Source organism: Thermomyces lanuginosus, assembly GCF_041956635.1.
Source record: "Thermomyces lanuginosus strain ATCC 200065 unplaced genomic scaffold VTN49scaffold_15, whole genome shotgun sequence".
Classification (NCBI taxonomy): Eukaryota; Fungi; Ascomycota; class Eurotiomycetes; order Eurotiales; family Trichocomaceae; genus Thermomyces; species Thermomyces lanuginosus.
The window spans coordinates 7,309-35,284 of NW_027192349.1; the positions used below are offsets into that span (position 1 = coordinate 7,309).

General features: G+C 52.3%; 13 protein-coding genes across 13 annotated transcripts; 5 read left to right on the plus strand and 8 right to left on the minus strand.

The window, feature by feature from the left end:
* Positions 1–1,071: 1,071 nt before the first annotated feature.
* Positions 1,072–2,646, minus strand: VTN49DRAFT_240 (uncharacterized protein; the record flags this gene model as incomplete). The annotated part of the gene is made up of 2 exons (XM_069410121.1): positions 1,072–1,134; positions 1,309–2,646. 2 exons carry the CDS (start codon positions 2,644–2,646, stop codon positions 1,072–1,074), a joined length of 1,401 nt encoding a protein of 466 aa, XP_069271414.1.
* A 1,414-nt stretch (positions 2,647–4,060) lies between these two features.
* On the minus strand, positions 4,061–5,926 carry VTN49DRAFT_241 (uncharacterized protein; the record flags this gene model as incomplete). Its single annotated transcript, XM_069410132.1, has 2 exons — positions 4,061–5,053; positions 5,108–5,926. 2 exons carry the CDS (start codon positions 5,924–5,926, stop codon positions 4,061–4,063), a joined length of 1,812 nt encoding a protein of 603 aa, XP_069271415.1.
* Positions 5,927–6,711: 785 nt separating this feature from the next.
* On the minus strand, positions 6,712–8,826 carry VTN49DRAFT_242 (uncharacterized protein; the record flags this gene model as incomplete). Its single annotated transcript, XM_069410143.1, has 2 exons — positions 6,712–8,411; positions 8,466–8,826. 2 exons carry the CDS (start codon positions 8,824–8,826, stop codon positions 6,712–6,714), a joined length of 2,061 nt encoding a protein of 686 aa, XP_069271416.1.
* A 559-nt stretch (positions 8,827–9,385) lies between these two features.
* VTN49DRAFT_243 (uncharacterized protein) lies at positions 9,386–11,244 on the minus strand (the record flags this gene model as incomplete). The annotated part of the gene is made up of 4 exons (XM_069410154.1): positions 9,386–10,822; positions 10,875–11,096; positions 11,143–11,157; positions 11,209–11,244. The coding sequence occupies 4 exons, from the start codon at positions 11,242–11,244 to the stop codon at positions 9,386–9,388; spliced, it is 1,710 nt and encodes a 569-aa protein (XP_069271417.1).
* A 288-nt stretch (positions 11,245–11,532) lies between these two features.
* On the plus strand, positions 11,533–12,251 carry VTN49DRAFT_244 (uncharacterized protein; the record flags this gene model as incomplete). The annotated part of the gene is made up of 3 exons (XM_069410165.1): positions 11,533–11,535; positions 11,596–11,801; positions 11,882–12,251. The coding sequence occupies 3 exons, from the start codon at positions 11,533–11,535 to the stop codon at positions 12,249–12,251; spliced, it is 579 nt and encodes a 192-aa protein (XP_069271418.1).
* Positions 12,252–12,548: 297 nt separating this feature from the next.
* VTN49DRAFT_245 (uncharacterized protein) lies at positions 12,549–14,579 on the minus strand (the record flags this gene model as incomplete). The annotated part of the gene is made up of 1 exon (XM_069410176.1): positions 12,549–14,579. One exon carries the CDS (start codon positions 14,577–14,579, stop codon positions 12,549–12,551), a length of 2,031 nt encoding a protein of 676 aa, XP_069271419.1.
* A 247-nt stretch (positions 14,580–14,826) lies between these two features.
* On the plus strand, positions 14,827–15,472 carry VTN49DRAFT_246 (uncharacterized protein; the record flags this gene model as incomplete). The annotated part of the gene is made up of 3 exons (XM_069410187.1): positions 14,827–14,857; positions 14,909–15,198; positions 15,257–15,472. The coding sequence occupies 3 exons, from the start codon at positions 14,827–14,829 to the stop codon at positions 15,470–15,472; spliced, it is 537 nt and encodes a 178-aa protein (XP_069271420.1).
* A 54-nt stretch (positions 15,473–15,526) lies between these two features.
* Positions 15,527–18,224, minus strand: VTN49DRAFT_247 (uncharacterized protein; the record flags this gene model as incomplete). Its single annotated transcript, XM_069410198.1, has 5 exons — positions 15,527–15,775; positions 15,837–17,696; positions 17,745–17,873; positions 17,926–18,032; positions 18,080–18,224. The coding sequence occupies 5 exons, from the start codon at positions 18,222–18,224 to the stop codon at positions 15,527–15,529; spliced, it is 2,490 nt and encodes an 829-aa protein (XP_069271421.1).
* A 306-nt stretch (positions 18,225–18,530) lies between these two features.
* Positions 18,531–19,866, plus strand: VTN49DRAFT_248 (uncharacterized protein; the record flags this gene model as incomplete). Its single annotated transcript, XM_069410209.1, has 7 exons — positions 18,531–18,674; positions 18,723–18,854; positions 18,907–19,032; positions 19,081–19,197; positions 19,242–19,397; positions 19,444–19,598; positions 19,647–19,866. The coding sequence occupies 7 exons, from the start codon at positions 18,531–18,533 to the stop codon at positions 19,864–19,866; spliced, it is 1,050 nt and encodes a 349-aa protein (XP_069271422.1).
* Positions 19,867–20,357: 491 nt separating this feature from the next.
* Positions 20,358–21,486, plus strand: VTN49DRAFT_249 (uncharacterized protein; the record flags this gene model as incomplete). Its single annotated transcript, XM_069410220.1, has 3 exons — positions 20,358–20,393; positions 20,442–20,538; positions 20,594–21,486. 3 exons carry the CDS (start codon positions 20,358–20,360, stop codon positions 21,484–21,486), a joined length of 1,026 nt encoding a protein of 341 aa, XP_069271423.1.
* A 985-nt stretch (positions 21,487–22,471) lies between these two features.
* Positions 22,472–22,951, plus strand: VTN49DRAFT_250 (uncharacterized protein; the record flags this gene model as incomplete). The annotated part of the gene is made up of 1 exon (XM_069410232.1): positions 22,472–22,951. The coding sequence occupies one exon, from the start codon at positions 22,472–22,474 to the stop codon at positions 22,949–22,951; it is 480 nt and encodes a 159-aa protein (XP_069271424.1).
* A 232-nt stretch (positions 22,952–23,183) lies between these two features.
* VTN49DRAFT_251 (uncharacterized protein) lies at positions 23,184–24,342 on the minus strand (the record flags this gene model as incomplete). The annotated part of the gene is made up of 2 exons (XM_069410243.1): positions 23,184–24,029; positions 24,091–24,342. 2 exons carry the CDS (start codon positions 24,340–24,342, stop codon positions 23,184–23,186), a joined length of 1,098 nt encoding a protein of 365 aa, XP_069271425.1.
* A 405-nt stretch (positions 24,343–24,747) lies between these two features.
* On the minus strand, positions 24,748–26,484 carry VTN49DRAFT_252 (uncharacterized protein; the record flags this gene model as incomplete). The annotated part of the gene is made up of 3 exons (XM_069410254.1): positions 24,748–25,311; positions 25,362–25,461; positions 25,511–26,484. The coding sequence occupies 3 exons, from the start codon at positions 26,482–26,484 to the stop codon at positions 24,748–24,750; spliced, it is 1,638 nt and encodes a 545-aa protein (XP_069271426.1).
* Between the last annotated feature and the right edge of the window lie 1,492 nt (positions 26,485–27,976).

Sequence of the window (27,976 nt, forward strand, 5' to 3'; positions counted from 1 at the left end):
GAAGGCCTGGTCCGGAGGATCCTTGCCGAACCAGAAGACTCGAATGTGTTCCTGGAGTCGCAGAGACGGGCTTGGCAGAATATCGAACAAGGGGGACGGGTCTTGAGGGACGACAATGGCATGACCCCGAAGAGCCTGATAACTGGCACCGGCAAGGGCAGGACCGGGGCGGAGTTTCATGATGACAAGAATAGGATGAGACAGAGCGATGAGACTTTCCTCGACGATAGTCAAGTCGCGGAGGACATCCGGATAATCCGAGCAAAAGTGAATATTCACCATATTGTTGGGCGAAAATCTGGGAATCTTGCCCTTTCCAAGGACTGCATGACATGAAGAGCAGAGATTACACATGCCATCCACAAGGCCACAACTGTCAAGGCGGCCATCAAGGCGCTGGAGAAGTTCGCAATTCTCCGGAACGGAGACCTTCTCAGAAGAAGAGGCGAACATTCCACAGACCGCACACACGCACGTAGGAGTATCTCCGGAAGTGATTTTACGGGAATTCAGAATTGAGCGTCGAATATCCGAAGGCGTAACATCAGGAGGGAAGTTGGCCCAGGCATCGTTTCGACGCTGGAAATCACGGTCAAGAAGATCTGTGGATTCGCGAATATCGTTGTCTGGCAACACGGATGAAAGAGAGACGTCATTAGGATTAGCAGGTGTTGCATCTGTGACAAGGTCAGTAAACACAAGCAGTGAGTGTGAGAATACCTACTTGGTAAATGGACGTGTTCCTCATTCTCGAATTGAGACTCGAGTTGAGCTCGTTGTAGTTGTCTCTGACGCTCATGATGTCTCCTGCGGTACTCCCGGCAACGGTCACAGGTGAGCCTAGGGTTAGGGATCCAAGGCCTCCCACAACTACTACAATATTCGCGACGAGAACTGGTAGTAGCCATGAGGGAAACACGAGAAACTGAAACTTAGGTGCAAAAAAGAAGGCACGCGGTTTCGAGAGACAAACGTATGAATCATTGCCCTGAAACGAACGAAGTGAGTGAAAGGGTCCGAAGGCCGCAGGAAAGCGGAATTGGCTGGCTTCAAAGACTTTCTCCCAGTAATTCAAGTCATCTTGGTCTTGAAGTTCATCGAGGTCAAATCCCGGACTACTTGAATCTGCCAGCCCTGCGAGTTCAGGTCGCAAAATTAGCCGCTCATCTCGCCAGAAAGGAGGAGTCGTATATCGTTTGACATGGTCAAAAAAAAATCGGCACTAGGAGTTTCAAAGCAATGCACGAGATGCTTGCATATCAAAAATCGATCGAACAAGAAAGCCTTGCACTCGCATAACCAAGATACGGGATTCGTATGATATCTTTCCAGTTTCTCGGGATCAACATCCTTCTTCGCTATTGTTCTCCAATGCTTCTTGAACTCTGCACGCCATCGAGCCTTGTACACGCGCGAGTTGTTCTTAACAATTGCAGATACTCTGTGGACTGCATCGGGAATGACCCTGGTTGTGAGAATCCATACAACCAGGTCAACGCGAGGACGATTAAAGCGGTGAAGGTAGTCGTGTTTGAGCGTTCGCCAATGCGATTCGACTATCATCGTTGTCTTTACCGTCGGGATTTCATTTGGATCGGCAGATCGCGCCCACAATTCCCATTCGTCATCGGCATACCAGTTTGTGAACATATAGGCCCACAAGCGGTAGTAACCTCTAGCCTTGCACCATGTGTACAATTCGGTGACACATTCTCGACGTATTGTGTCGGCGGACTTGAATGTGCCATTTTCATCGGGTATAAGTGGGTGAAGGTGAAAATGGCGGCGTAAGATCTCCAGGACCGTGTCGCGCTCCTTCTTGGTAGTTACCTCGAGCCTCCCATCTCTCTCCAGCTTTTCAGTCGTCGACGGGCATTCACAGCGTCCTAGCCAATGATCGGTACCGAGCGGTCGGCGTTCTGGAAGAGTACCCCAGCATACCTCCAGATCTGGAATCAGTCGTAGTGCGTTTTCGGGCCAATAATGGTCTTGTGTCTTCGTCTTTTTTGATTCACACATCTTTTTGTTCACTGCACGTTTCACGTGCCAGTAACACAACTGAATTTTCGCCTCAGGCCAAACCGATCTCACTGCGGAGATTTCAGCTTGGTCCTTATCGATGGCAAAGCATCTAGGATTGAATTCAAGTCCTTTCAATCGCTGGAGAAACTGCTTTAGCACATCGGTCTTCGCTCCGAGATCTGCACGGAGTTTGCCTGATTCATTAGGGGACTTGACGACGTCCAACAGACAATAGGCGAGGGGCAAACCAGTGCCGTCGATCTCAGCAAGAACTGCAAAGAGATCCATACCAGCGTTGTTGGTGCCATATGTCGAATCCATGACCAATTGTGTGACGGATCTTGCAAGCCGGACAGCCTCTGGGGCGAAAAAGCTGAGGGCCCTTACATTTCCCGAGGCAAATTCATCAAAGAGACCTCCATATCGGTCATTCTCAGACAGAAGTATCTTTGCTGACTTCAGCGGATCGGCATCCCTCTTCCAGATCTTCGCATTTTCCTTTTGCCAGAGATAATATACCTGATTCCGCGTCACGGACTTGCCCTCAGGCGTTTCCCGTAGTTCACGAAAAATCTCTGCCGGAGCTTTGGACGATAGCCGAGCAAAAATAAACTCTTCCACCATTGGTGGCAATTCAACGTCTTCATAGGGTTCATGCCATTTGTGATGAATGGAAAGACTGAGTGTCCGGGTTTGAAAACAAGGTCGCATATAAAGTCTGCTTTCACACTGGAATCGTGCCATGCGCCTGCCATCCCTCCGCTTTTCTTCCGGCACTTTCGTGTCATATTTCGGAGCGTACTCGGAGTCTTGGGAACACCGGTATAAGTATGTCAAGTGAATGGAATTTGTCGACAAGTGTCGGAATCGGAAACCCCCCTCTCTCCAGATTATTGTAGAAATCTCCCGCATGGCGGCATTCAAACGGGATATGTCGGACTGAGAAGTATGGGGAGCAGAGCCACCTCCATTGTGTGGTACGCGTATTGAGCCGAATCTGACCGGTAGAGCATCCAAACTGAATTTGTAGCTGGCGTCCAATATCTCGGGATGACCCTGAGTTGAATGAGAACCATATCCTCAAGGCCGGGGGTTGGCCAAACTAAATTCCTTGCCATAGAGCCTTCTTACCGATTCGTTCCAGGTTTGAATCTGCACAATAAAACCCGCCCAGTCATCAAGTTCAACTTCCAGGGGACGTTTCTGGCTGTGACGTTTACACGTCTTGTTTCTCTTGCCGCTTTTGTTGAGTTCGAAATCGTTAGTAGGGCGATCCCTTCTGCATTTGCTGCAAAAAGCCTCGATATTAACTTGATGAGCCATTTCCAAACGATCAGGCCAAGCAATGGATTAGTGACGGACAGATTAAACAGCAATGAACAGCGAGTTAGAGCAGCGAATAAGAAACAGGCCGGGTAATTTCGCTCAATTGAGTCGGTTCATCAATATCGGCGGCATGGAAAGGACTATAGACGGCACATCCGGAGGAATGGAGGAATTATCAGTCAGAATGGCAGGTTGGCAGGGGCAAAAGACGTTGAACGAGGAACGCGTCAAGGGAATAAACGAAGGGAGCCAGGACAACAGACAAAACGCGTCGGCTGACTAATACATATCACGTGATAGTCACGTGATGCACGGATTTTACATTGCAGATTATATCTCTACCGTACGGACCACTGAATCACGTGATAGTACGTTTGGAGCCCGCCAATCCCGCTTTCCTGCGGCCTTCGGACCCTTCCACTCACTTCGTTTTTCGTTTCAGGGCACTCACTTCGTTTCGTTTCAGGGCATCGGCGTGGTTTTTTTTATACAACTTCCCATCAGTGTCTTGGGATACTTGTCACTGGCCTACAGAGTGATTGTCCTTATGATACTATTAACAGATCAAGAGTTCTAATTCTCGAGAATAGAAGATACCGAAGAGGATCTCATGAAACCGCACCGTAGAACCGTAGATTACGAAACTTTTCCTCCCTGGAGCCATAGAGGTCTATCTATCATACAATCATACAAGACTCATAGAAAAAGAAGCTCAAGAATTCGTACTGATGCGATGTACTACCGGAACCGCGCTTGGAGGTAGACTGCCCATCTCCGTCACCACCATGTCGACATACTCGGCCGGCGTGACGTCGTGCATGATATTCAGGAGTTGCAGATTCGGCGTGTCCTTCCAGTTGGCTAGCGGTGAGGCATTCTGTGGTGGATTAGCCGCAGGACGATCGGCGGACTGATTCTGGCTCTGGCCTTTCTTTCCGCCGCCGGATGAAGGCGCGGGTTCCGAGTCGGTGGCGAGGCCAGTAACCTGCTGCCGCGGCGGGGTGGTGACAAGCTCGTCCGCGTCAGCAATTTCGTTCGAGACGATACTGTCGAGGGCGACGCGGTCTGTGAACTTAACGGTCTCGCAACAGACAATGACTGGGACCTCGACGCCGCCGGAGCGCTCTTTGGCGGACATGGCGACGAGCGCGGTGCCAACACGCGAGTATAGACGGCCATTGCCAGTCATGGCGTGTGCGCCGAGGAATACCTTTGTGGCATCCTTGATGGCGTGGCTGAGGCCGTGGATCAAAGTGTATTGCACCTCAAGCCCGTGCTGCGCTAGTGCGCGTGCGAGGTTCTTGCCTTCGAACAACGGCCGGGAGTCGATAACCGAGACCCGGAACCGCTTACCCTGCTTGTGCGCGGTCAGCAGCGTCTGCTTGACGATTGAGCTGCCGGCGTATGTCACGATCACGTCGCCGTCCTGGATCTTTTGCGCCGCGCTGTTAGCAATGACCTGGTCGGCGACAGTGATCTTTTCTCGGATGAAGTTGTCAATGAAGTCGCACAGATCGGCCTTTGCTGTCGCCTCTGGGACAGATGGGTCGATTGACGAGATGGTCAGCTTGAGAGCGCGGATCGCGTTTCCTTGGCTTATTGACAGCGGGCGGCAGGTCGCGAGGTACGTAATCTGATGCGAGAGATGTGTCGTCAGGTGCCGGGCGAGAGATGTGCCCAGGGGGGTAGTATATGACTCGATCACCTGGGCGTCATCAGTACCTCTGAAGCAATACCACTACGACGCGCATCTTCTCACCCTCTTGAATGCGGTTAGCATCGCGACACAGCGCGCGCTGCTGCCGCAAATGACATAGTCACGAATCTGCAATCCTAGCGCCAGCACTGCCGGGTGCACTTCCTTCGCCGCTCCGGCGATCGTCGAACGCCGCGGGATGCCATAGAGATGGCCAAACACAGCTACATTTTTATCCTCGCGCTTCTTCGTCTCTGCAGGAGCGGCTGCAGCGGCGCCCGTCTTACCACCACCACCCGCTTGTTTGGCACCCTTCTGCCCCGCGCCCGCGGCATCTTTACCTCCCGTCGCGCCTTTCTTTCCTGCCTGACCAGCTTGAGCAGCGGATGCGCCGCCAGCGCCGGCACCAGCACCACCAGCCGCAGCGGCAGCTGCGGCTGCAGCTTCCCTCTCCTGCCTCTCTCTCGCGCGCCGAGCCTGCTTTTCTGCCTTTGCTCGCTTTTTCAATTCCGCGGGCGACAAGTTTTCGCTTCCACCGGAAGCGGAAGCATTGTCGCTTTTCTTCTCTCCTTCAGGTTTCTGTTTTTGCGATGTCGCTCCATTTGCAGGTTTTCGCTCAGCAGCATTTTGCTGCTGCTTCTGTTGCTGTGCCTGTTGCTGTTGTTGCAAAGGTCTGCTAGGGTCAATGGCTCGCGATGCGTCGCCCTTTTCTGGTGGTTGTTTGTCCGTCATGGTGTCTGAAATTGCGCTCGCGGAAATGTGTTTGTTGTCGCGAGGGGCATTGGTGGGGGTCTCCGTGAGTGCGTTAGTAATTTCTAGCGAAGAGCGACAAGTTGAGGTTGTCGACGAAGACGACGTGGGATGAGGTTTAGGATGACTCATGCTTGTCCGACGACCACGCGCAGATCTTAATGCCACCCACCGCCTTAGATATTTCCACGGCCTGCGCATTCCAGCCCTAATTTCGTTCATTTTCGCCAGTTGAATGCCGCCCATTCAAACTTTTTCTGAGAATTTTACCATCGCATAGAATTGGCATGAGATCCTGCTTTATCATGCTGTATAGCTGCGTCAAGCACAGTTGAGTCATCGAGTCAAGCTATGTTGCAGTGACTGGGGCAAACAGCTGCATCGGGTACGATGATCTCTTTCTTTTAGGCTTCTTTCAGGCTATTCTTAGAGAGCTGGCATCTCGTGTTCTTGGAAGCGTGCATGAACTATTTCTTTACTGGTTGACAGCTCAGCAGTCCCCAGTGGAAGATCCTCAGGCCATTTGATGGTGTTCTGGACATAAAAATATTCCAGTCCGGATGGAGGAGCCCAACTTCCAACCAGCGGGAGAAGATTGCAAACTACTGCAAGCTACTGCAGGGTCTAAAAATGCCCGTTGAACATGGATCACTGCCTCTCTCTATTCAGCGAATGAACCTGCCTTGCGGCGATCACGGCATTTTCATTCTTCAGAGACTCGCGTTTCCTATTCTAGGCGTATCGAATCGAACATAACTCGTCATTCGTACACATACAGTCGTAAATCATACATAGTCTTTACACTCATACCATCATGCAAAATAATCATAATCATACGGAATTCCGACCATGCAAGAAACCCAAACTCCACGCCTCGTAGCAAACATAGCGAGCAATAAAGGAAACTGAAATGAACGTCACACATCATTCACCAAAACTCGGCCAAACGCCCGACGTTCTCGCTGTCCTTGACGATTCTTGAAGATGCTGAACCGTTCGTGATCGGCATTGATCTTGCGCTTGAACACGGTCAGATCATGCAGAAGGTTCTCCATGTCGGCCTGGACCTCCTGCGCCTCGAGATCGTAATCTGACTCGTCCTGGGGATCCTCCCAGATGGTCGTGCCGGCATCATCGTCAATTGTTTCTGGCGGAGGGGTAGGCGTTGGGTCATCGCGTTCAATCTCCGACATCGACTCCTGGTCATCAGCCTGTTTAGCAATGAAGTGCTCCGATTGCAGCGAGCTCCAGCTGGATTCACGATCCCTTTCCCTGGGAGCTGGTATCGTGCGAATCGGGTTCTTAAGGCATTCGAGCGCCAGCCGAAGATGATTACGCAGCGCCTCGTTCTCTGTCTGCAGTTGGCGGATCTTGACCTCCGCGACCATCTTGGTCTCTTCCATTAGCCGCTGCAGTTTCTCCACCTGCTGCTGATACTCTTCAAGTTTCTCGTTCAACAGCTCGCTCTCCCGCTTGCTAGCCGCGTTCTGGCTGACGCTCAGCTGCAGTACCCGGATCTGCTCCGCCATTTCTGCGATCTTCTTGTCGCGTTCCGCCGCAGACACGTGGTCCTGGTTAATAACGGCCCGCGTTCGGATGCGCTTCGCCTGGTCCGCGTATCGCAGGGTCGACAGCGTCTCCTCGTAATCTGTTGGAGAGACGCATGCGATCATTGCCGTCTTGGAGTTGCCCCCGAGGCTGTCCTTGAGTAGCCACGTCAGGATCGAGTCCCGATACGGCACGACCTCCTTCGGCTTTCGGCCTCCCTTCTTCATGTCCGCCAGAGCGGCAATAACCCGGCCCAGGGTAGTCAATGACTTGTTGATATTCGATCCTTCACGCAGGCGCTGTCCTGTCGCTTCTGTGGCCTTGGCGCGCTCCGAACCAGCCAGATCCACGAGTCGGATACGTGCCGTGCGCTCGGTCGTCTCATCCGTCGACATGTCATGATGAATTTGCTTCAACATAATCGTAAACACCGCATGCGATCGTGACGAAGTATCGTTCATCTTGGTGCTGGCCACTGTGCGTGACGCATCGCCCTTGCGCATCAACTTCAGAATGTCCGCGTAGCTCCGGACCGGGACGTCTGTCAGGTCCTTGACGTACGGACCGTCCTTGGGCGACTCGCGAATCTTCAGATAGTACGGTGGATCCGTTTTCGGTGCTAGCAGATCACGAACATGCTCGTTGTAAACCTCAAAGTACGACACACGCACATGAAAGGTGACGTCGGGTGATTCAGCCGCTTCGATCCGCTCAAACAGATCCTGACATGTGCGTGGGATGAGCCCTGGATTTTCCGGAGTTCCCATCATCGTGTAGCTCTTGCCCGACCCGGTCTGGCCGTAGGCAAAAATGCATGTGTGGTATCCCTCGAAATTGTGGTCCAGAAACTCCTCTCCTAGGCTGTTGTACACATCTTCCTGATCTGCGTAGTGTGGATCGTTTTCATCATGCGACCAAAATGAGCGGTCAAATGTAAAGTGCTTATCTTCAAGCACTTTTCCGCGGGCCTGCGATCGGGGCTTGCTTGTATCCTGAGAGGGTGCCTTGAGCGTCGTCGATTGCGTCACGGGATCCATCGAAATCAAACATTCTGCACCCTGCTCAATTTCTTCACAGCACATCAGTGTCGCTCAACGAAGAAATTCAAAATGCATGAACTTACCTCTTGGCAAAAACTTTCGAACTCGAACAACGACCTTGACATTTCCGCCGGGCGTCGAGTTCACCGGTGTCTCGGGCCGCGAGGTCGGTACGATCACGCCCTCCCTCGACCGCAGGGACGGGGTCGAGGCGGAGGATTTCATCGAAGCAATGGACGAGGGTGCATAGCCATCACTAGCACCGGTCGTACTGGTCGTAAATGACGAGATGCTCGAGACTGAACTGGCCGACGAATGCAGGCCCGAGTGCCCGATATGATCGTAGAAGCGCATATCCAGCGCCATCTGCCTGCCGTAGTCCCACAGTAACTGTTCAACGTGAGTGATCAGGTCGCGTTGGCGAAGGAGATAATTGAGAAACATGAAGCCGACAGTGGGATCATCGGTGGAGTAAAGAGAAATAAAGAGAAAGAAAGAAATGGCGCTTGTCAATTGCTGCAGTCTACAGTACCTTTGTATTTCACTGATGTTTGTTACGTGCGAATTGTTTGAAATATGAGACAATGCACGATCGATGAGGTGCAAGGGATCCTGTAAACTGGTTAGCGAGATCCAGGAACGTTGCGAGAAAACACACATACAGGTACGCCCACGCAGGGCGATATTGAAGGAAAACAAACGAACAAAATGATGTCTGCTATCAAAAGAATTCAAATAACGGCTTCGGCAATGGATGGAATGCTCAATTGAGTCGCAAGCTTCATGGTCGACATCTAGAAGATCAGGACCGTTTTGATTATTCCTCTTTCGGTTTACGCTATGACGTGGTGCTTAGTCATATAGTTGCTATGGTAACTCCCCGTCGCGCCTCTACGAGTAGTCCAGACCAATAGTCCAACTGATAAGAGCGATGAAAGTCCAAGCCTCGAATGACGGTAGAGCAGTTGAAGGAAATTGTACTCCGTAAGGAGCTGCTAAAATATTACAATCCTTTCGTCAGCAGCTCCTGTCCAATCTCCTTCAACAACGGCTCGCCCTTGAGCTTTTCGACCTGGCTCTTCGCGTTGACAGTGTCCGCGACACCCATGGCTCGACAGAGATCCACGACTTCACCATCGAGAGGCGCTTCATATACAAGCAGGCCAAGAGCAAGAAGACATCCATGAAGCGCTTCGACGCTCTCCTCTTCCGTCCTGATCGCTTCCACGAGCGACGCAACAAGCTCAACTTGGACGTCCTGGGAGAGCTTATCTGGTCTCTTCTCCAACCGCTCGTTATGGTTGAATGCAGCTAAATTGAAAGCCAGCGCTGCGGCAACCACGCGCAGGTTCGCATGACTGTCTAATAGACAGCCTGTCAGCAGACGCATGCAGGTTTCGCGTAGCTTCTCGTGCGCGACAATTTGGTTCGGGTATAGTGGTGTGGTGAAGAGGTTGCATGCGAGCTGCAGCATGACGATGCGCAGATTATATGGGCAGGATGAAAGGTCCGAAACTGGCGACCAGAGCGTCAGTAGCGTCTTGTGGTCCGGCTCTTCCGCGAAGAACGCGCTCACACGCGGATCCAAGAACGCGATCCTCACGAGGTCAACGACGGCGAAAAGGCTCTCCTGAGGTAGTTTGGGGTAGGTGGATTGCAAAAAGGCGGACAGGGCTGACAGGTCTGGCACCGCGGTGTCCGCAGGAACCTTTGCGTTTGGCTTCTGCACAAAGTGTACCAACGCCTGGATTGTCGGATCCTGAGCCGCAGGTCCGATCTTCTGTAGTACCTTCTCCATTGAAGGGACTTTTGTATACTTGACGTAATCCGTGACGCGCCGCTGTAGGCTCGGAAGTCGTAGTATAGCATGAGGATGCGGCGGATAGGCCGACTGAATCAGCAGGCGGACGTTACCCTTTAGTTGCGCAGGGTTGGCGCCGCTCCATTGATCTTCCTTCTTACCCTTGAGGAATGTCATGAACGTCGGCGTAGCTCGCACCTGGTATTTCATTGCTACATCAAAAGCATGATTGACATCGACCTTGATAAGTACCGCCTTGTCTCCGGCCTCCTCGGCCAGTTCATCGTAAGTCGGGTATACGATTTTGCATGGCCCACAGGTCGACGATGTGAAGAAAACCACCGCGCAGGAATCCGCAGCCTGGGCAAGCTGTTCCTCGAGCTCTTTGAGGTTGCTCACGTTGCGCACGACACCGTGCGCAGGCTTCGGCTTGGCCGCCGAAGGCGGCGGTGCTGGTTGGGGCGCCTGGGTGATACCGCGCATCGCTTGATCAAGCTGCGGCCGCAGCATCTGGCCAAACGGCGTGTCGAGAACCCTCTGGGGCAGCGACCGGATGTGCTCGGGAATTCCCTTGCCAACGAGAAACATACACAGATCCTGGGAGAAGTTGTTGCAGTTGTTCATGAAGAGATCGTAGGACTGGCAAACTGTCAGCATCGGCCCGGGTGAGAAAAGGCAGCGTTGGACGTACCTCTGCAGTGTAAACGTTGGCTAAAGAGTCGAGGTACTCCTCGATCACTTCCATGGGCAGCTCTGTGCGGCCCATGTGCAGTTTTTCCAAAGGCTGGCCATGGTGCGTCGTGCCGGGAAGCGTCCGGTGGATGCCCTGGCCGAAGAAGTACTCAATGCCACCAAAGACCACAGAAGTATGGTAGATGGCGTCGATGTGGATGCCCGTCAAGGGCTGAGAGTACTGAATCCTGTCAGAAAGTTCTGGTTTGCGCCCGGAGTGCACCTACTATGCGCGCGAGGCCCTACAAGAAGTTAGCTTCGATCTGCAGCGTCCGCAGCAACATTCATCTTACCTTGGAGAGGTCGTAAACGTAGAGTTCAACGTCCATGGCTGTCTATTTGAAGAAAACAGCAGCATCTAGTCCTTAAAAATCGAAATCACAATAACTGGCCGGAGTATATTGACAAAGAACTTCCAGGCATCTTCATTACGAATACCAGTTCACCATCTCATCTCTGCTTCTGTCAGGTTCTTCGCCATGGACTAGGGCGGTTGATTCCGATAAAATTGTCGATCCAATCACCTACTTACCACTTCCAAACTTTCAGGTTGCCTCACCACAATGCGCGGGTGACCTATCCAGTTGATACAGTAGAATTCTCCAACCAGGCTGACCATGGTAAGCTCAGAATTAAATCGCGACAAACTCTGAAACCCTGCTGATGGTAACCTTCCCCAGCCCAGACGCCGCGGGCCGGCAGGCAGCAGCAGCGGCGGCGCAAGCGGCAAAGCGCGCGCCTCCAAACTCGCCAAAGAGAACAATCTTAGCGCCGACGAAGAGGCCGAAATTCGTGAAGCATTCCGCATGTTCGCTGAGCCGAATGAGGAGTATGCCGATGAGAAGGAGGGTGTGATTCGGACGCAGGATGTGCGGCAAGCTCTAGTGTACCTCTACCCCCCCTCTCTTTGACAAGCCTCTCCTCTACTATAGACAGGCAGGCTGATATATGCATGGGCTTGTTTAGAGCATTAGGGCTTCCCCCTGACTCTCCCTCAGAACTCACTTCGATTCTCTCCGCCGTCGATCCCACCGAAACCGGCTTCGTGACGTTCGAGGCCTTCCTCACTGCGGCGGCGGCCAAGCTACATGCGCGGTCGCAGGATGCTCTTGACGAGGAGGTTGAAGCGGCGTATCGGCTCTTTACGCGAGGTTCGGAAGGCCCGATTACGCTAAATCATTTACGGCGCGTTGCGAGAGAGCTCAAGGAGGATGGGAACGTGACGGATGACTTGCTGAGGGATATGATTCAGGAGGCTAATGGAGGTGAGGGTATACATGCGGGTGTCTCGCTGGAGCAGTTTAGGGACGTTATGAGGCGGGCGGGGGTGTTTTGATCTTCCAAGGTTAGGGATAGGATATGTCGGAATTTGGGTTGGGATCCAGGGTATACAGCATCGGCGTTGTGGAGGGCGTTGAGTGTACAGATGGGAAACTACATGTGGAATTGATGAGCGATATACATCTTCCTAGCAGTGTACAGCGATTAGATCATGAGGCCGAGAGCAACATTGCAACCAGCAGAATTTTATCCCAGTGCTGCGCCAAAATACATAGCCCAAGTATTAACAAGTCCCGAACAGTGCGCCGGATGGGTATCAACGAATTAAAGCACCAACACTCTTACATCACAGTCAGTCAAGATCTTTCAAGTCCTGCTTGCCTCGAGAATCACAGGCGTCCAGATCAGGGGTCTCTATCCGCGAGGGCGGATCTGATGAATGTGACGATGCGTTCGAACCGGAGAGCCGGGAAGACTCTGACGAGCTGTCAAGATGCACAACGGGTTTGCCATCGAAAACACCACACGCGGTCTCGGGTAAGACAGCATTTCCGTTGACGGCTGCGACCAGTGCGGTCCCATCAGCCTCTTTCGCAACAGGCATCTTTGGCGTATCATCTACGCGTTCGTAAAACAGCATAAATACGCCGCCCTGTGAGAACACCGCCTTTTCGCTGACCATTTGCACATCCTCATCACTGAGCCGGAACCACCGTTCCGTTCTCTCCTTATCACCATCTGCCTCGAGGACCGCCTCCGGGACGCTGGCCGGGAAGTCCCGGACGGGATACTTGCGGTAGCAGATATAATGCCCGTTCTCATGTCTCCCGTAATGCGTCAGCACCGCGCGTAGCTCATAAAGACGATCAAGTACCGTTGCGCCAGGCTGCGGGAGCATCGACGCCTGAGGATCGGTTGTCCATTCCTCCTGCGCGTCCTTGCCGTCTCCGGCCGATCGGGTCCCCAAGCACCACTCTCCAATGTCCAGAGTGCTTGGAAATCGGACGTCGGCAAAGTTCTTTCTGAGCATCCCAGTGGTTTCATCGAAGACGCTGCGGTTGACGTGGATAACGAAGGCTTGTGGCGGCCGCGCAATCACCGCTTGTCGCGATTTCGTCACCGTTGCTCGGTTCTTGGACGGGATATGGCACTTCTTCGAGAGGGTTGACTCTGTGAAGTCGCTCTCCTCCAGGGCGGTCCGAACAGCATCGAGCCGCTCTTGAGCGGCAGCCTTGAGTTCTCCCGGCATGTTCGGGGATTCTTGTTGATTTCGCAGCTCCTCATCACTCTCGATCTGTTTGAGTAGATTGCGAAGCTGCTCCTCGGTGCGAAGGAGAGTGCACTTGGCACACTCGACTCCTTCAATGGGCTCTAGTGTCATGTACTCGTCCAAGCATTCCCGGATATCGTACTCCCAATTCCTACCCAAAGACACCGTCAGGCAATTAAAAGGGATCAACGACAAGCCATCTGTCCATCCACAACGCATACAGCCCACACGCTGCGCCAACAGGCCGTCCAGCGGACTACGGAGTGAGGCATACTGTTCCGCCTTGGTCACTGGTTGTGTACCAGGACCCGAAAGAGGCGATAACCCTATCGCATGCTCGCGCAAGCCCGTCATCTTCAAGCCTGCGTTGCTCGTCCATGTTTTCGATGCCTGCCGAATCTCACGATCGAGCTGGTCCATGATCTTGGAGAAGTATTCCTGCGCATCCTGCTGCTGCCAGCTGCACATGGATTTAAGTTCCCCTGGAATCCAAAGTGTCTGTCCGTGGCTCGCCGGGTCATTCAATCTTTGTAAGATATCTTTGAGCGCGAGGTGGGATGACAGAGGCCCACGCCCGTCCAAGGTCTGAAGATTCCGCTCCACAAATTCGCGGAACGAGCGTAGCGACGCCAGACCCTGAATCACGCTGTTTTGATAGCACGAGTTATCCCAGTTCCCCAACCCCGGCGGTACATGGTCTTTGCCTCCGAGAAGTAGCGAACTCCCCAGCCCCTGTAAACTCGTCGAGCGCGAGATCATCGATGAAAACGGGAACTGCCTGACACCCAGGATGCGCTGGATGGCCTCGCTCTTGGCCTGAAACCCGGAGATCTCCATTTGCGCATCCAAATCCTGCCCTTTATCCCGTTCCGGATCCAGCGCCAGGATAATACGCGTTGGAGTCAAGAACACGAGAGTCTGCCAGAGAGCCTGCGAGACAGTGATAGGGAGCACGTCTAGGTACGCAAACAACCAGTACAGAAACACGGCGAACGCGGCCAGCGCAGTCAGGGTCGCGGCGGTCTGCGGCGGCGCAAGGGACGTCAGGTCATAATTTCGAGTGCTGGTGGCGCTGGTGATCGGAGTCTCGGTGCGGCCATGGTTGAGACTCATGGCGAGAGAAAAGCCAGTCCCCGCGGATCGCAGAGTCTGTGCGAGGATGTAGCCATTCGAAGCGTCCGAACTCTAAGATCGCGGGGGAAATACTGAAATGGAGAGGAGTGGCATAAGAGGATGCTGGAGATGGATCTGAGTTGGCCTCTTAGGACGCGGAAGCGTGGTTGATAAGCGGAAAATTTCCGCCAACATGAAAGATCTAACCATCACAACCCACAATCCTTTGGTTTTACAACCAACCATCATGGCAAAAACTCCAAAACTCAAGAAAAAACGTAAGTTAAATCGCTGCGATACTTGATAGTACAATATTGATCCATGTTTAGCGACTTCCATCCACTCGCGAGCTGCTCGCCGAGCGGCATCGCCGTCCGACGATTTGGACGAATCAATCAAATCCGCGCCGCGAGTTGAGGAGCCCTTCAAACCCGATGCGGTGCTCGCACGGCATGCCAATGCAGGCGTGACAAAGAAGAAACCAACGGCAAAGAAATTGACTCGCTCACAGCGACTTCGCCGACAAAAGGGCATCGAGCGGGCAGAGAAAGTTCTGGACCGGTTGGAGGTTAAAATCAAGAAGAGCGAGGGTAAGGCAAAGAAGGTCAACGCGCGGAAGGTAGACTACCTTTTCATTTTGAGGCTGCTTCTTGCGATGATGCTGATACGTGCTACAGGCGAAATGGGAGGATATCACTGTTGACGAGGTCAAGCCGGGATCGGTCAAGAAGAATCAGACGCAAATACGTCCGGCTGGGGACGACGTGGAAATGGAAGCGGATGATCAATCATCCATGGTCCCCCAGGCTGGCTTCACTGCTCCGTCCACGACTCAGGGGAATGTGCCTCCGCAACCACAAGAAACTCATGATGAAGATGATGAGATTACTTGAGCATACGGTTGGATACGTACATGAGACGACGATGGTGATCATAACTGTCCACGATTATTTCTTCGGCCGGAGTTGTGCAATCATGCGGTCGATCTCAGAGACCGCCGGCCCAGACGCCTTCGTTCTCAGCACTTCCAGGGTGTTGACATCCTTGGCCTTGAGGGCTTCTTCTCCGGCTTTCACGATCAGTCCGCATTTCACCCACATCTCGATTCGTTCTTCCACAGGCAGATGTGTGCATTTGGGTATAAAAGTTGATGCTAGTTTAGTGTTTCCGGCACCCAGGATCTCATTATAGAATGGCTTCAAACCGTTAATCCTGGCTATCAGAATCAAAAGGAAACGACAAAGTAAGCAAACTCACCTCCCAACCGATGGGCGACTTCTTCGCCTTTGAAATTTCTTCGAGCTCTCCCCAGTCCCGTTTAGCGACGAGGGCCCGTAACCGTATCCACCAGTAGGTTGTCTCGGACATCTTGAAATCGCTGCGGATCTTTTGCGCTCTTTTCCCGTAACCGGACAGAATTAATCGGTACACCGTTTCATTCAGACTGAGGTTAACAAATTCCGGTCCGTCAGATAACTCCTTATCTAGTGCTTCCTGGACTTTTAGGAGCTGTGAAGCTTCCGCAATGGATCTCTGCTGGAAAACAGCGGCAGGGTCCTTGTTATCAGAGAGGACGCGTGACGCTAGATCGAGTTTTTCAAGCTTTCTCTTCACGTCCGCCTCTCGCAGGGCCTCTGAAAGAAGAACGTTTGACCCATCGATTGGTCGATCGTCCTGGTAATACAGGTCCTTGAGTAGCTCCGTATCGTTTTCTTGAGCAGTGGCTTCCACGAGGGCAGCCGCGACGGGGCGAGCGTTGATTGTTCTGAAAAATGCTGATAGTGGGAGCCTCGATTTCAAATGGAGGAGAACATAATGGATGAGGTCGGTGTCTCCGCTCTCAATCGCCTTGTCCAAGGCTAGATCGCCCTCTTCCATGGTGAGAAGTAACGGGACTTGCTTCCCGCCTCGGGGTTCATGGTTCAGGAGTTGCGTAGCAAGGTGCGCTCGCCCTTCGTCGTAAGCCGACTGTGCAATGGCCTCAAAAGAAATCCCGTGCTTTCCTTCCAGTCTCTGCACAATCAATTTGCACAGTGCATCGTCGTCCATGGTAGATGTTTTAACTTTTTGACTGGCCCAATGTACGTAGATCTTGTCAACCGGAATCCGAAGGTACTCGGCAACACGGATGGCGAGGAGATACTCATGGCGGTTTACCAGTCTGTCCACCAATCGGTCTGGCGTCAACCGGAGATACTGATCAAGTGACATCGGCATGCCAATCTCGAAGTCGCGCACAGCATTCAATACCCTCAGTCGCTCCGTCATCTCCACAAACTCATCGCTGTTGTAGAGTTCTAGAACAGACTTCCCGAACGAAGCGGCTCGGAGGAGGCGTTTCTGCCAGTAGGCATCAAACTCCTGACCAGCGGCTCGGACACAGATATCCACGGCCTCTGGAAGGCTCGGTCGAATGCGCTGGATATTCTCATCTGCTTTCGGGCTCTTCTTGTCCAGTAAGTCAACTGAGTCGAGAAGAACTGACGCTGGAGAAGTTGACCCAAGCCGAAAGACTTCTTCAGTGACAGGGGAGACCGGATGAAGAAACTCGCAGGCCTCGTTTGTTAACAGCCGCACACCGTCAAACTCTGGGATAACATGCACTCTGCCATCATAGTAGTGCTTCGACGCAGCACCATTTGGCCCGACTAGGTGGATCTCGTCCTCCCAAGCCAATATGACCGAGTCATCTCCACACCAATCGATGGACAAGGGAGGGGTTTTCGCTTTTGAGTCATACTCGCTAAACTGGCTCTGGAAATCGCTGCTCACAATCCAGACCTTGCCGTCACCAGTGTAAAGAGCCACCGAGCGGCCCGACGGAGAGACGCTGACGTGTTTGAACGGCCCATTTTGAAGCACCCGATCCTCAGCCTCCGTCTGATCAATGGCATAGATGGTCTTGTCGACAGCCAATAGAACCTCAACAGATCGAGACAAGGTGTAGGCGGGAGGTATCACTGCCCACGAGGACACTTCTCCCTCAGGCGCTGGAGCTAGAAGCCTTGGACGTGGCTCTTCGTAGTTTGATACCGCGATCAACTGGTTGTTTGACAATAATGCCACGAATCCCGAAGGCCAAAAGCAGCACGATCGAACCCCATACTCTTCGGCACCCTACTTAAAAGTCAATCCTGCCCAGACCTATTCAGATTTTTCACATACATTTCCGAGAGAGAAAGGCGCAAAGTCGCCATGCAGTCCAAAGTAGCGACGGACCATACCGTCCTCGGTCACAACGAGAAGCTCTTCATTTTCTGACCAACCCACACCTCGAATGGCTCCATGGTCCCACTACTTGAGGTTAGTGGTATTCTTCTAGAGTTACCGTAAACAACGTATTTACATTTATTCGACTGATCAGCTTGCCTGAACATGAGTAAATATCGATGGTCGGCCTGGCCGTCTGTGCATGGCGATACCGGTACAGCTTGCTCTCGTCCCGGTACAGGGCTACCATCATCAGCACTGTACCGTCCTTCCCAACCCGAATTACATACCTATCGCGCCTCCATAAGGCGCCCCGGCCACGCAGTAGTTTTCTAACTCCAAGTCTTCGTCAAAGACGGCATCGTACACGCGGGCTTTCTTATAGAACTTGTCGCCGACTCGCTCCCAGTCGGCTCGTGGGTTAGGAGGAGCCATTCTTGCATCCAATAATATCCAGACACATCCCCTCACGGATTCCTATTACCGCATTGGCTCTATTAACATTGAGAGCAGTCTCGCTCTCATACGCGATAACTAGGAGGAGGTTACCATCATAGAAAGCATTTCTCCATTCACAGAAGGCGGTGAACTCTTAGAAATATCCACTAAACCAAAACAAGATTAGCGTATCGCGGAGCGGTATCAGACCAAGAGCATTGAACACCCCCTCTGGACGTCTGCCTTGTTAGGTGTTGATACTGCAAGTTTGCTTAATTTTTGTTCTGCATTGTGAGGTCACATATGGAACTCTCAGAGGCACAGAATTTGGTGTTAGGCTTGACCGATCTGGAGCTTGCCATTCTCCTATCTCTAATATCTGAAAGTCACTGCCTTATTGAGACACTTGACGAGGGCATCGATGATGTTTCCAAGGAGCTAGCATTGGTACGCGTCCTCGACACTTGATAGCGTCCGAAGCTAACATGCTTTTAGATTTGCCAGAATACCTTTGGGCTGCCATGGGTCGTCGTGGATTGTTCCGAGGACGGCTTCCGGGATTTGGCACAAGCCGTCCTTGTCAACTCCACCTACATGACCCAGGATCATGGCAGAACTGGCAGTCTGGTGAGACTTTCTTTGAAGCTTCTTAGTTTCTAGCACGCTAAGTCGCTATCAGAAACATCCTTTCTTTGGCTCCGAAGACCTCTCAGGGTCTACACTCGACGAGCCAAAGGTAGCCAATGTTGTAATCGCAAAGCATCTGAACCGCGCCACAGATGCTGTCCAGGTGCAGGCGCTCCAAGTAAGGTTACCGTATCATTTGATTTAGCACGGTGCTCATTTTGCGTAGTTGATGCTGTCAGGGCGACTGACAACGTCATCGACGGCGCTTTTTTTGCCGAGCCCGTTCATTCTCATTCCAGTCATCTCTCTGGAGAATAACCAGCCCCGACTCAATAAGCATCTGGTGAGTTCCAGACTAGCCTGGTTTTCCAGCTCTAATGTATGTAGATTGATCATATACTTTTCTCCCACTTTCATGATCCTGAAGACGGCTATCCAAACCTCGAGGATGACGATTGGGTGTCTGATGACCAAGCCTCCTTGTCTTCCGTCGTGCATAAGAAACATTCGGAGAGCCGCCGTCTCACCCAGATCAATGAAGAGGTATCTCCTTCGAACGTACCTTCGTACGCGACTAACAGATGAAAAGACCATCGCGAGCATCAGATATTTCGCCAAATCCGTCGTGGTGACAGCAGAAGTAGCCCAGTACGTGCATAACGTTGTCGTTTTCCTGAGACTCCATCGAGCTGTTGCCGGTGGGATATCTGCAAGATCTGGCAACGACTTGCTCGAGCTGGCAAAGTGTGTATCCAAAATTCTGGCAATCCTTTTTGCTGCTGACGGTTCTAGATGTCTGACTCCCTTGCACGGTATCGACTATCTCACTCCATCCATCGTCGCCTTGGCCGCGAAGAAGGTGTTTCGGCATCGGCTCAGAATCGCTGGCCCAGAGGACGACCGAAGCATACAATATGGCAGCGATAAGAAGGTTATTGCGCAGATCCTAAAGGGAATCGATTCGGATAGTGTCATCGAGCATGTTCTATCAGAGGTTGAACCGCCACTGTAAACTACTAGTATCGAGTGTTCAGTAAGTTGGACCAGTCCACACTCAATATGTCCAGCTGACTAGGCGTCAGTATCTTAGACGCGTTACTATCAATCTCGAAAGTGTTCCACGTGGAACTTACAAATGGGGAATGTTTTACCAACTTATTCAGAAACTTGGCGGGATTTACCGGAAAATCAGATATCCATATTCCAACCGAATAGGAACCCAGATGTCCCCCAACTTGAAGAATGATACATGGCACTATGGAGATGAGCGAATAGCGCAGGCATCTACAGCTTCTATTCGCATACAAGTCTACAGTTGGTAAGCAGAGCTTGATATTGCTCGGGTTCCAGTTCCTTTCGCTGCGGTGCCTGGTTCCCGTTGATAATATAAAGCATGCTTCTTTTCATGCTATTATTTCCTTTGCTGATTAACGTCCCCCACTGATCACGAGCCACTTCCGTAGCGATTCACTTGCTTGTTAAGCTCTCACGCAGGGCGAGAATATGTCAATTACGAACAGTGACGGGGTGCCTTTTGTCGTGAGTCTCGAATCCCCCAGTTCTACTCGGATCCGCTAACTTATCCAGTTGATTAACGTGGACCATGCAGTCGAGGAGGCTCTATCGCAAGTTCAGTCTCCCAGGTCAACAGAGAAGCTGGCGGAACTCCGGCGTTTACTGAAAGGTTCTCTCCTATTTTCTTTGACTCCTACAATCAACTAGCTCATCGAGTTATGCAGAATACGCTCAGCTATACCACCTAGTTGAGTATCAAGGCCCAAGACCCATGGATAAGGACCTTATCGCACAATTCTGGAGTGCGAACGGGCCGGAAAATGGCCGCAAGTCACGACCAAAATGGTCCTCGCGCCGAATGCCGCGTGATCGGCTGAGCAAGCTGCGCTCGCGGATTCATGATCTCGGCGGAGATTATAAGTTGATGGAAGCAGCGGCAGATGCAATTCGACTTCCGCAGGATGCAGTCGCCAACAACAATAATAACATGGGAAACAATCTTCTTCCTGCTCCTGGTGCCGTCACAGCTTCATCCGCGCTTGGCCCTGCTGCTGCAGCTGCTTATCCACAGCAGCCTGTACAGAGTCGTCTTTCCGGGGCCATCCTGGACCCTGCCCTGATGCAGGTTGGTAGTAGAGGAGGACTCGGTAGTGGCTCGGTTTCCGTTTCTGACCTCGGTCTCACCGCTACCCCTGCCGTTGCAAACACCGTATACGGCGGTAATGGTACCGGGTTTTATATGACTGATGATCGCCTCGCTCACCTGCTTCGCGGTGAACTGAACGACAATGCCAACAACAACCTCTGGGCTGGGGTCCAAGCGGAATATCAGCGTCAGTCTCAACTGCCACCGCAGCCGCAACTACCGCCGATACCTGAATCCGGCACGAGCGATGCTGCCATGATCACTGAGGAGCCGGAATTCAACAACCACAATGTAAGAGGAGCTGATACTGTTCCCTCTGACAGCAATGCGCCGCCCGTTGTTGAAGGAGACGGCTCTGCAGCACCACAACCTAACGAGGCCGAGATCAAGACAGAGAGTGCCGAGGAGGAGCCGGCATGGAATCTGATGACGATGGACCAGATCAATCTGCAGGGGTTTAAGTTTCCTTAATATGGGCTCTTTTCTTCTTCTAGCCTAGTTTGATATGTCGATGCGATGGGCTTTTCTTCCTGTGAATTTAGATTTGGCTTGGGTGGTCCTGGAGTCTTTGTTTTTGGCCATGCTTCCTCGTGGCACGTTCCGCTGTGCATATGTTTTGTCTGTCTGCTACCTAATTTCCGCAGCTGTCTGTTTGATTTTCTAGACAGCCTCTGGTTTAATGTGTTTCTAGACTCAATGGTGACGAACGGGTTGAAACAATGCATTGCTCCGTCTGTACCTAGAGCTCTCAAGACCAGCCTCTTCTTCTGACATTATCATTCACTACGATCAAATTGAAAACAACCGTATCCCAGACGTGTTTGTTCCATTTGTTTCTGTTTGGGGCACAATGAGACACACACGCCCTGAATCACTCATCTTGTCAACTCTTCCTTTTTTCTGGTCTTTCCTCCATATCTTCCTCACATGAAATCTCCAGGCGAAGGAACGGCCTAACTGGACATAAGATCGATCACAGAAGGCCAATATTTATTTTACCAAGCCAACCAAATCCAGCCAACCATGGATGATGCGGATCCAGACCCCAATTTCAACCTCACCAATTATATTGACAACCCTAACCCTAACCCCGTCATCTATGTAAGATCACCTCTCCTTCTCTTTTCTCCTCCAAATCCCCTCAAAATCTGCGTGGTCTAACCATGAAAATGCCGAGGAAAAGATCCCCCAGCCAATCCTGCCGACTCGCTACCCCCGCCACATCGCTACATCCCGCCGTGTCCGCGAGCGCTATGACCACCTCTACGGCATGTACTCCCAACTGCGGCACCTCTGGCACGTACAGCTAAAACACCACGACGAATGGAGTCTTCGTACTGCGCATGAATTATGGTGGGAGCATGGACCACGTACATTTGAAGGACGGCGACTTGGATGGAGCCCTAGTTCCGAAGGAGGAAGAGGAAGAGGAAGAGGAAACTGGCTCACAGAAGCGATGGATGCGTGTAAAGCGCAGATTGAGGAATTGGAAAGATCCGAGACTGCAAGGCGGATGAAGAGGATGAGGATGGTGAGGAGGTACACGGTTGACCTGCTAGCTCCGCCTCTTCCTCGTCACACTATTCCTCGAGAGAAGGAGGTCTGGATGAACTTGCCGTATTTTGATCCGAGCAGGAAAAGTGGAGTGGGAATTCTGCCGGGAACTTCCAGAGATGTTCCGATCGTTGTTGAAAATGAAGAGGAAGAGGAACATGTGGTGGATCTTCTGGCGTTTCCGGAGCTGGACCTAGGCGAATTTGAATTTGTGCCTCAGCCAGAAGATCAAGAGAAAGCTGAAAGGAAGGAAGCAGGCTCGAATTCGAGCTTTGTCTCCGCGTCTACGTCCACATTGTCGAGTTCAAGTCGGAAGAGGGCGTTGAGTGAAATGGAGAGGGGTGGTACTAATGAGGACAGTGCAGCAAAGAAGCCGATGTGAAACGGCTAATATGTTCATTCTGCTGTGATAGGTATGTACTTTTCATGTAATGTTCATGTCGCAAGTCATGGAGGGTCATGAGAAATGCAGTATGTACCTTCGTGTCATGAGGAGTCATGGGAATGCAGTATGTACCTTCATGTCATCATAAATCATGGAAAGTCGTGGGAGGCTCAGGAATGCACCTTCATGTCATGAATCATGCGGGATTCAGTCTCCACCAAATTCATCATCAGTTCGACGCAGGCTTCCGATGAAACATCGGCGGTAAATGATATGACTGTTTGCGCGCCTCATCACCATTAACAGCCGACTCATCGCCAACGACCGCCTTCCACTCCCTCAGGACCACATCCAGCTCGATATTCGCGTCAAAGCACAGTGCGTCCATCTTGATATCATTCCGGTCATACCCAAATGGGTCCTCGAGCTGCGATCCAATCCCCTCGATACCATACAGCGTGAAAATCACCAATGAAACGATAGGGATCGCCCACCACCCCAGGTCATCCACCATGGCAAACGGCAGCACGCACCCAAACAGCGCGAGCACCTGCTTCTGGTGAATCAGGTACGCGACGGGGATCGGCGTGATGCGGATTGTCTCAAGCTTGCCCAGCGCGTCGGTAAGCGCGTTGACTTGCGCCTGTAGCTGGCTGGCTCCCGGTGCGGTGAACCAGCCGCGGTCAACGCCGCGCTTGATGAAGCCGTCGACGAAGAATGTGAGCTGGAAGGGAAGTCCCAGGCCGTCATTTTCGAGAGAACGTAGTGTGGGAGGGAGAAGCCGTGAATACACGCCCTCCGGGTCGATACTTGCTGCGCCCCATTCCGCGCGGAGGTGGTTCTTGACCGCATAAGGGATCGCCATAAGATAGCGTACGGTCTGCTCAATATCCTCCTGCTCCTCAGCCGTCGGCGGGCCGTTGGCAGTGTAGCTGTTGGTCAGAATTGCCCGGATCAAATTCCGGACGCTCGCGTGAATGGCCTGTACGCCATTGCGCCCATCCCAGAAGCGATTGTAACTGGTTTGGTTGCGGAAAACGAGCATCAAGCCGACGACAATGGATAGGGCGGGGATCTAGTGCTTATCAATCTCAATTGCCCCTCCCCGGAGTAGTAGTTGAAGTGACAAGACTTACAATCGACGACGGGAGCCCAACCCGATCATACACATACTTATCCAGAACCACCACGACCGCTGTGAAGATTGCATGCCACAGCACCGGCACCAGAATTGCGCCGTGCACCGCACCCTTGATGAACCGGAAGACCAGCGGCATGCGCCGCGGTTTGCGCCGGCTCGACAGCATAAATGGGTGGGTGTTGCTGCGTTGGTGCTGCCGTGGCTGGCCCGGGCCGGCTTCGGTGTCGGTAGGTCCGTTTGCTCGCATTTTTCTCTATTTCTTCTCAAGTTTCTTCAATTGAGGGCCCAGTTGTTTGGACTATTTATCTCTATTATGATCTGCGGGTGGTGGGTGGAGATTGGGAATATGGGGTAGATATGGGGGGCGATCATGGGGCCTAGGCCCCCCAGCGGAGTTGATAAGCTAAGCCAGTTGGCGCAAACCCTCCAAAGTCCGGCCCGCATCATGAAATTTGGACAAATGAGTCATGGATTATTATCGGACTATCTTGCACAGAAAGAAAGAAAGACTATTCCAGTACAGCACATAAGAATAGAAGGAAATTACGAGCAATGCCCCAAGGCGCCTGTCCATGCATGCAAGTACCATAACTAAACAAAAATCCTCCAATTCTCGGCACATGGGTCAAGATACGATACCTCAAAACACATGCTATCGCCTTCCCGCTCGCCCGTCAAAAGCCAGAGGTCCACTGTCATTGCGCGGCGTCATCGGATTGTCCTCAAACGTCTCGGCCGCGACATTCGCTACCGGCGGCCTTCCAGCGCCAGACGCGCTCCTAGATTGATTCCGCTCCGGGATCGGGATGTTCTCACTACGGCGGTTTTCGCTCGAACCGTTTGTGTCCGAATTATTCTCTCCGGAGCTGCTATTGCTTTGCTGTGACGTGCCCTGATCTTCTAGACGCATCTGGGCTGTCCTGGAGGCAAGCTGGTTTTCTGTAGACGAGCTGTTCTGCTGCTCGCTGGACTGGCCATTGCTCTGTTGATTTTGTTGTGTCCTCGACGTCTCTTGTGACGCTGGCGGAGCTTCAATCCTTTTCCGGTTGTAGTAGTCATCATCATCATCATCGTCCACCTCCGCACTTAGGTCGGTCCAAGCGCGACAGTTGGGACACTGAAACATAGGGTAGTCCGGGCCATGAATCAATCTGTGGATACACTTGTAATGCCAAACGTGCGCGCAGGCTGCCATAAACAGACATTGATACGGCCGCTGCGACGAGTCAGCATCAACTTAAATCCACTCTTGGTGATAGAACTGACCAATACTGAGCCCAAGCATATCGAGCATTCGCGGCAGCCGGCAAAGTCTTCGGCGTCCTTGCCCTTGCCTAGGTTCTTGATCAGGGTTTCGGTGTTTTTGCTGCATCCCTTTAGTAAGGACAATATCTCCATCTGCATGACAAACGTACTTGAACTCATTGGGCTGCTGCTGCCAGCCGCGGTTGCACTCAATACGGATGCGCACGCAGCGGAAAATCATCTCTTCTCCTCCGCGGAAATCAATGCCCAACTGCACGATATCTCCATCCCGAACGGCATACAACCTCGACACCATGTTCGGCTGGCTTAGACGCATCCGATTGAGGAATGTGCCGGATGAACTGCCCACGTCCTTGATGTGCCACTGTCCGTTGACCACAGAGAACTCGCAGTGTCTACGGCTGACAACCTTGGACTTGAACCCAATCGGCGCGTCAGATGGCTCTGTTGGGTTCAGCTCCGGCACGCCATCTCGCTCTGAATACCGTCCAACGCGGATGACAGAGTCCTCTGATGGTAGTGTTCGGCTCATTGGCGGGAATGGCAACGACGGGCGCGCATTATGATGCGGGTCTTGGTATGCGAAAAAGCGGATGGTTAGTCGCGGCTTTGGTTTCTGGGGGCCGGCGGGTGTGGAAGACGTTCCGGAAGTCGAGTTCGCAGTGGACGACGCCATGGTGTTATCCTGGGACTGCGGTGCCGCGCCATTCATCTCCGAGGTGGACTCGGGCGGCGGGTTAGGTGGAGCTGGGGACTCCCCGGGCGTCGGTTGCACTGGCAGATCTGCGCGAGAGCTGTTGTTGGATGGATTGGAACTGGAACTGGAGCTCGAGCTGGAGCTGGAGTCGGAGTTGGAGCTTGCGCTGGCGGACCGGGTTTGGGCAGAGAAGATCTGGGGATCCGGGGGCGAGGCGGAACGGTCTGATGAGGAGGAAGAATGTAAAGACGATCTAAATGGGACGACGCGACTAAAGCTATTTCGATAGGGACGGGAATTCGTAGTATTCGGCGGCGAAGACGAGGAAGAAAAAGAAGACCGCCGGCTCTGGGTGTAGGCCCGAAGTTGGCTAAGCCGGCGGAAAGGTCCCGCACGGGTCGGGACGGGGGAGTCCGCTGTCGGCATGAAAATAATGATAGCTCAGGTCATGAACATGAAAGCAAGGAAAATGGCGGTCTCTGACGGATATTTTCGCAGGAATTGATGCTTTTCAATCCGGGAGCATCTGCAATGCGGTATTGACTTCTGGGTCCATGCAAAGCTCCTTTTAGCGGGGATCAACGTCGGTCTGAACGAGATTTACAAATAAAATGCTGGGCAAGCGGAATTTATCCCTGTTTATTGGATCGACTGATCTAATATTCACTACAAACTCCCATATTTATTTGAGATTTTGAGCCCCAAGGTCGTAGAAGAAAAAGCCTTGAGCACATCCCGGCTAACCCACCGACAAACGGGTGCATGGCGGTATTTCGAGTCTTCCACCCTTGGCACGCCCTGGCTACCCCCCGCCCCGGCATGGGCGTCTCTTCCACGGTCATCAGACTCGTGATTTTGGAGTCTGGAGACTGGACAAAGACGCCAATTTCAAAGAACCGGTCCAAATCCATGCATGGCCATCCATTCACACGCTAAAGGTAGTCTAGTCATGGGGCCGGGTGTGCGGAGAACATCGACGCTAGCCAATCCAGGAACGCCGGCATTTTGGGTGGCAAGCCGTGGGCGAAAATTGAAACAACCAGAGACTCGAGAGAGTTCGAAGGATGACCTCTAAAATTGCAATGGGAGCTCTGTAAAGTTTCGTTTAAAGACTTTTAAAGCGAGCTTGGATGCGTCTAATGGTAAGCAAAGGCGATATGCACGAACCGTGATTCGTTGAGCGGAATGCAAATGATGCCTGAGGCTCAAATCACGCGGTCCGCCGAAAGGGTGTGGAATGACGTTCCGTTTGCCTGTCGAAACAGATTGAAACAAATCCTCAGGCCACTGGGCATGCCTCCTGAAGGACGGCTAAAAAAAAATTCTTCAGGCCATGAGATTGTATGATGATATGAGAATTTATTCCATGACAAGGACAGGCGCGATCCTTTTCATTGCAATTGACGTTTGTTTCGACGTCACGCCACGTCTCTGCACCGCTAGGTCTATCTGAAGTTCTGAAAGCTACTCCCCCGTACCTCCGTAGTATATCGCCAACATAGATGCTGACAGTTGGAATACAATGATCTCTTGTCCATTGGGATACACATGGCTTTTCGCCTGACAGCTCCGGCCCGGACCTGCATGCACGTGCAATGTTACCCTCGACGTTCAGACGGTACCCATGCGTCATTCCACCTCGTGTGATCCTCCGAGCGAATCATTTATCAGCCAGCAGCCATAAGTCGAAAGACAGTTGACTCCTGTAAGTTTTCCCGGCCGCACAACAGGATCTTAAAAGTCGTAGAGGCAAAAGTCTGCATCACGCAAAGACTCCATGCCTTCTGTGCGATTCTGATCCATATTCGATTTTTTGCCTCGGCGGAGAGTCCAACACGACTGGTCAGATGACCGCAACAGCTCATTTGCGCCCTCTCCAGGGCACAGAGTCGACGGTTCATCTGCAAAGCAAGTGGAG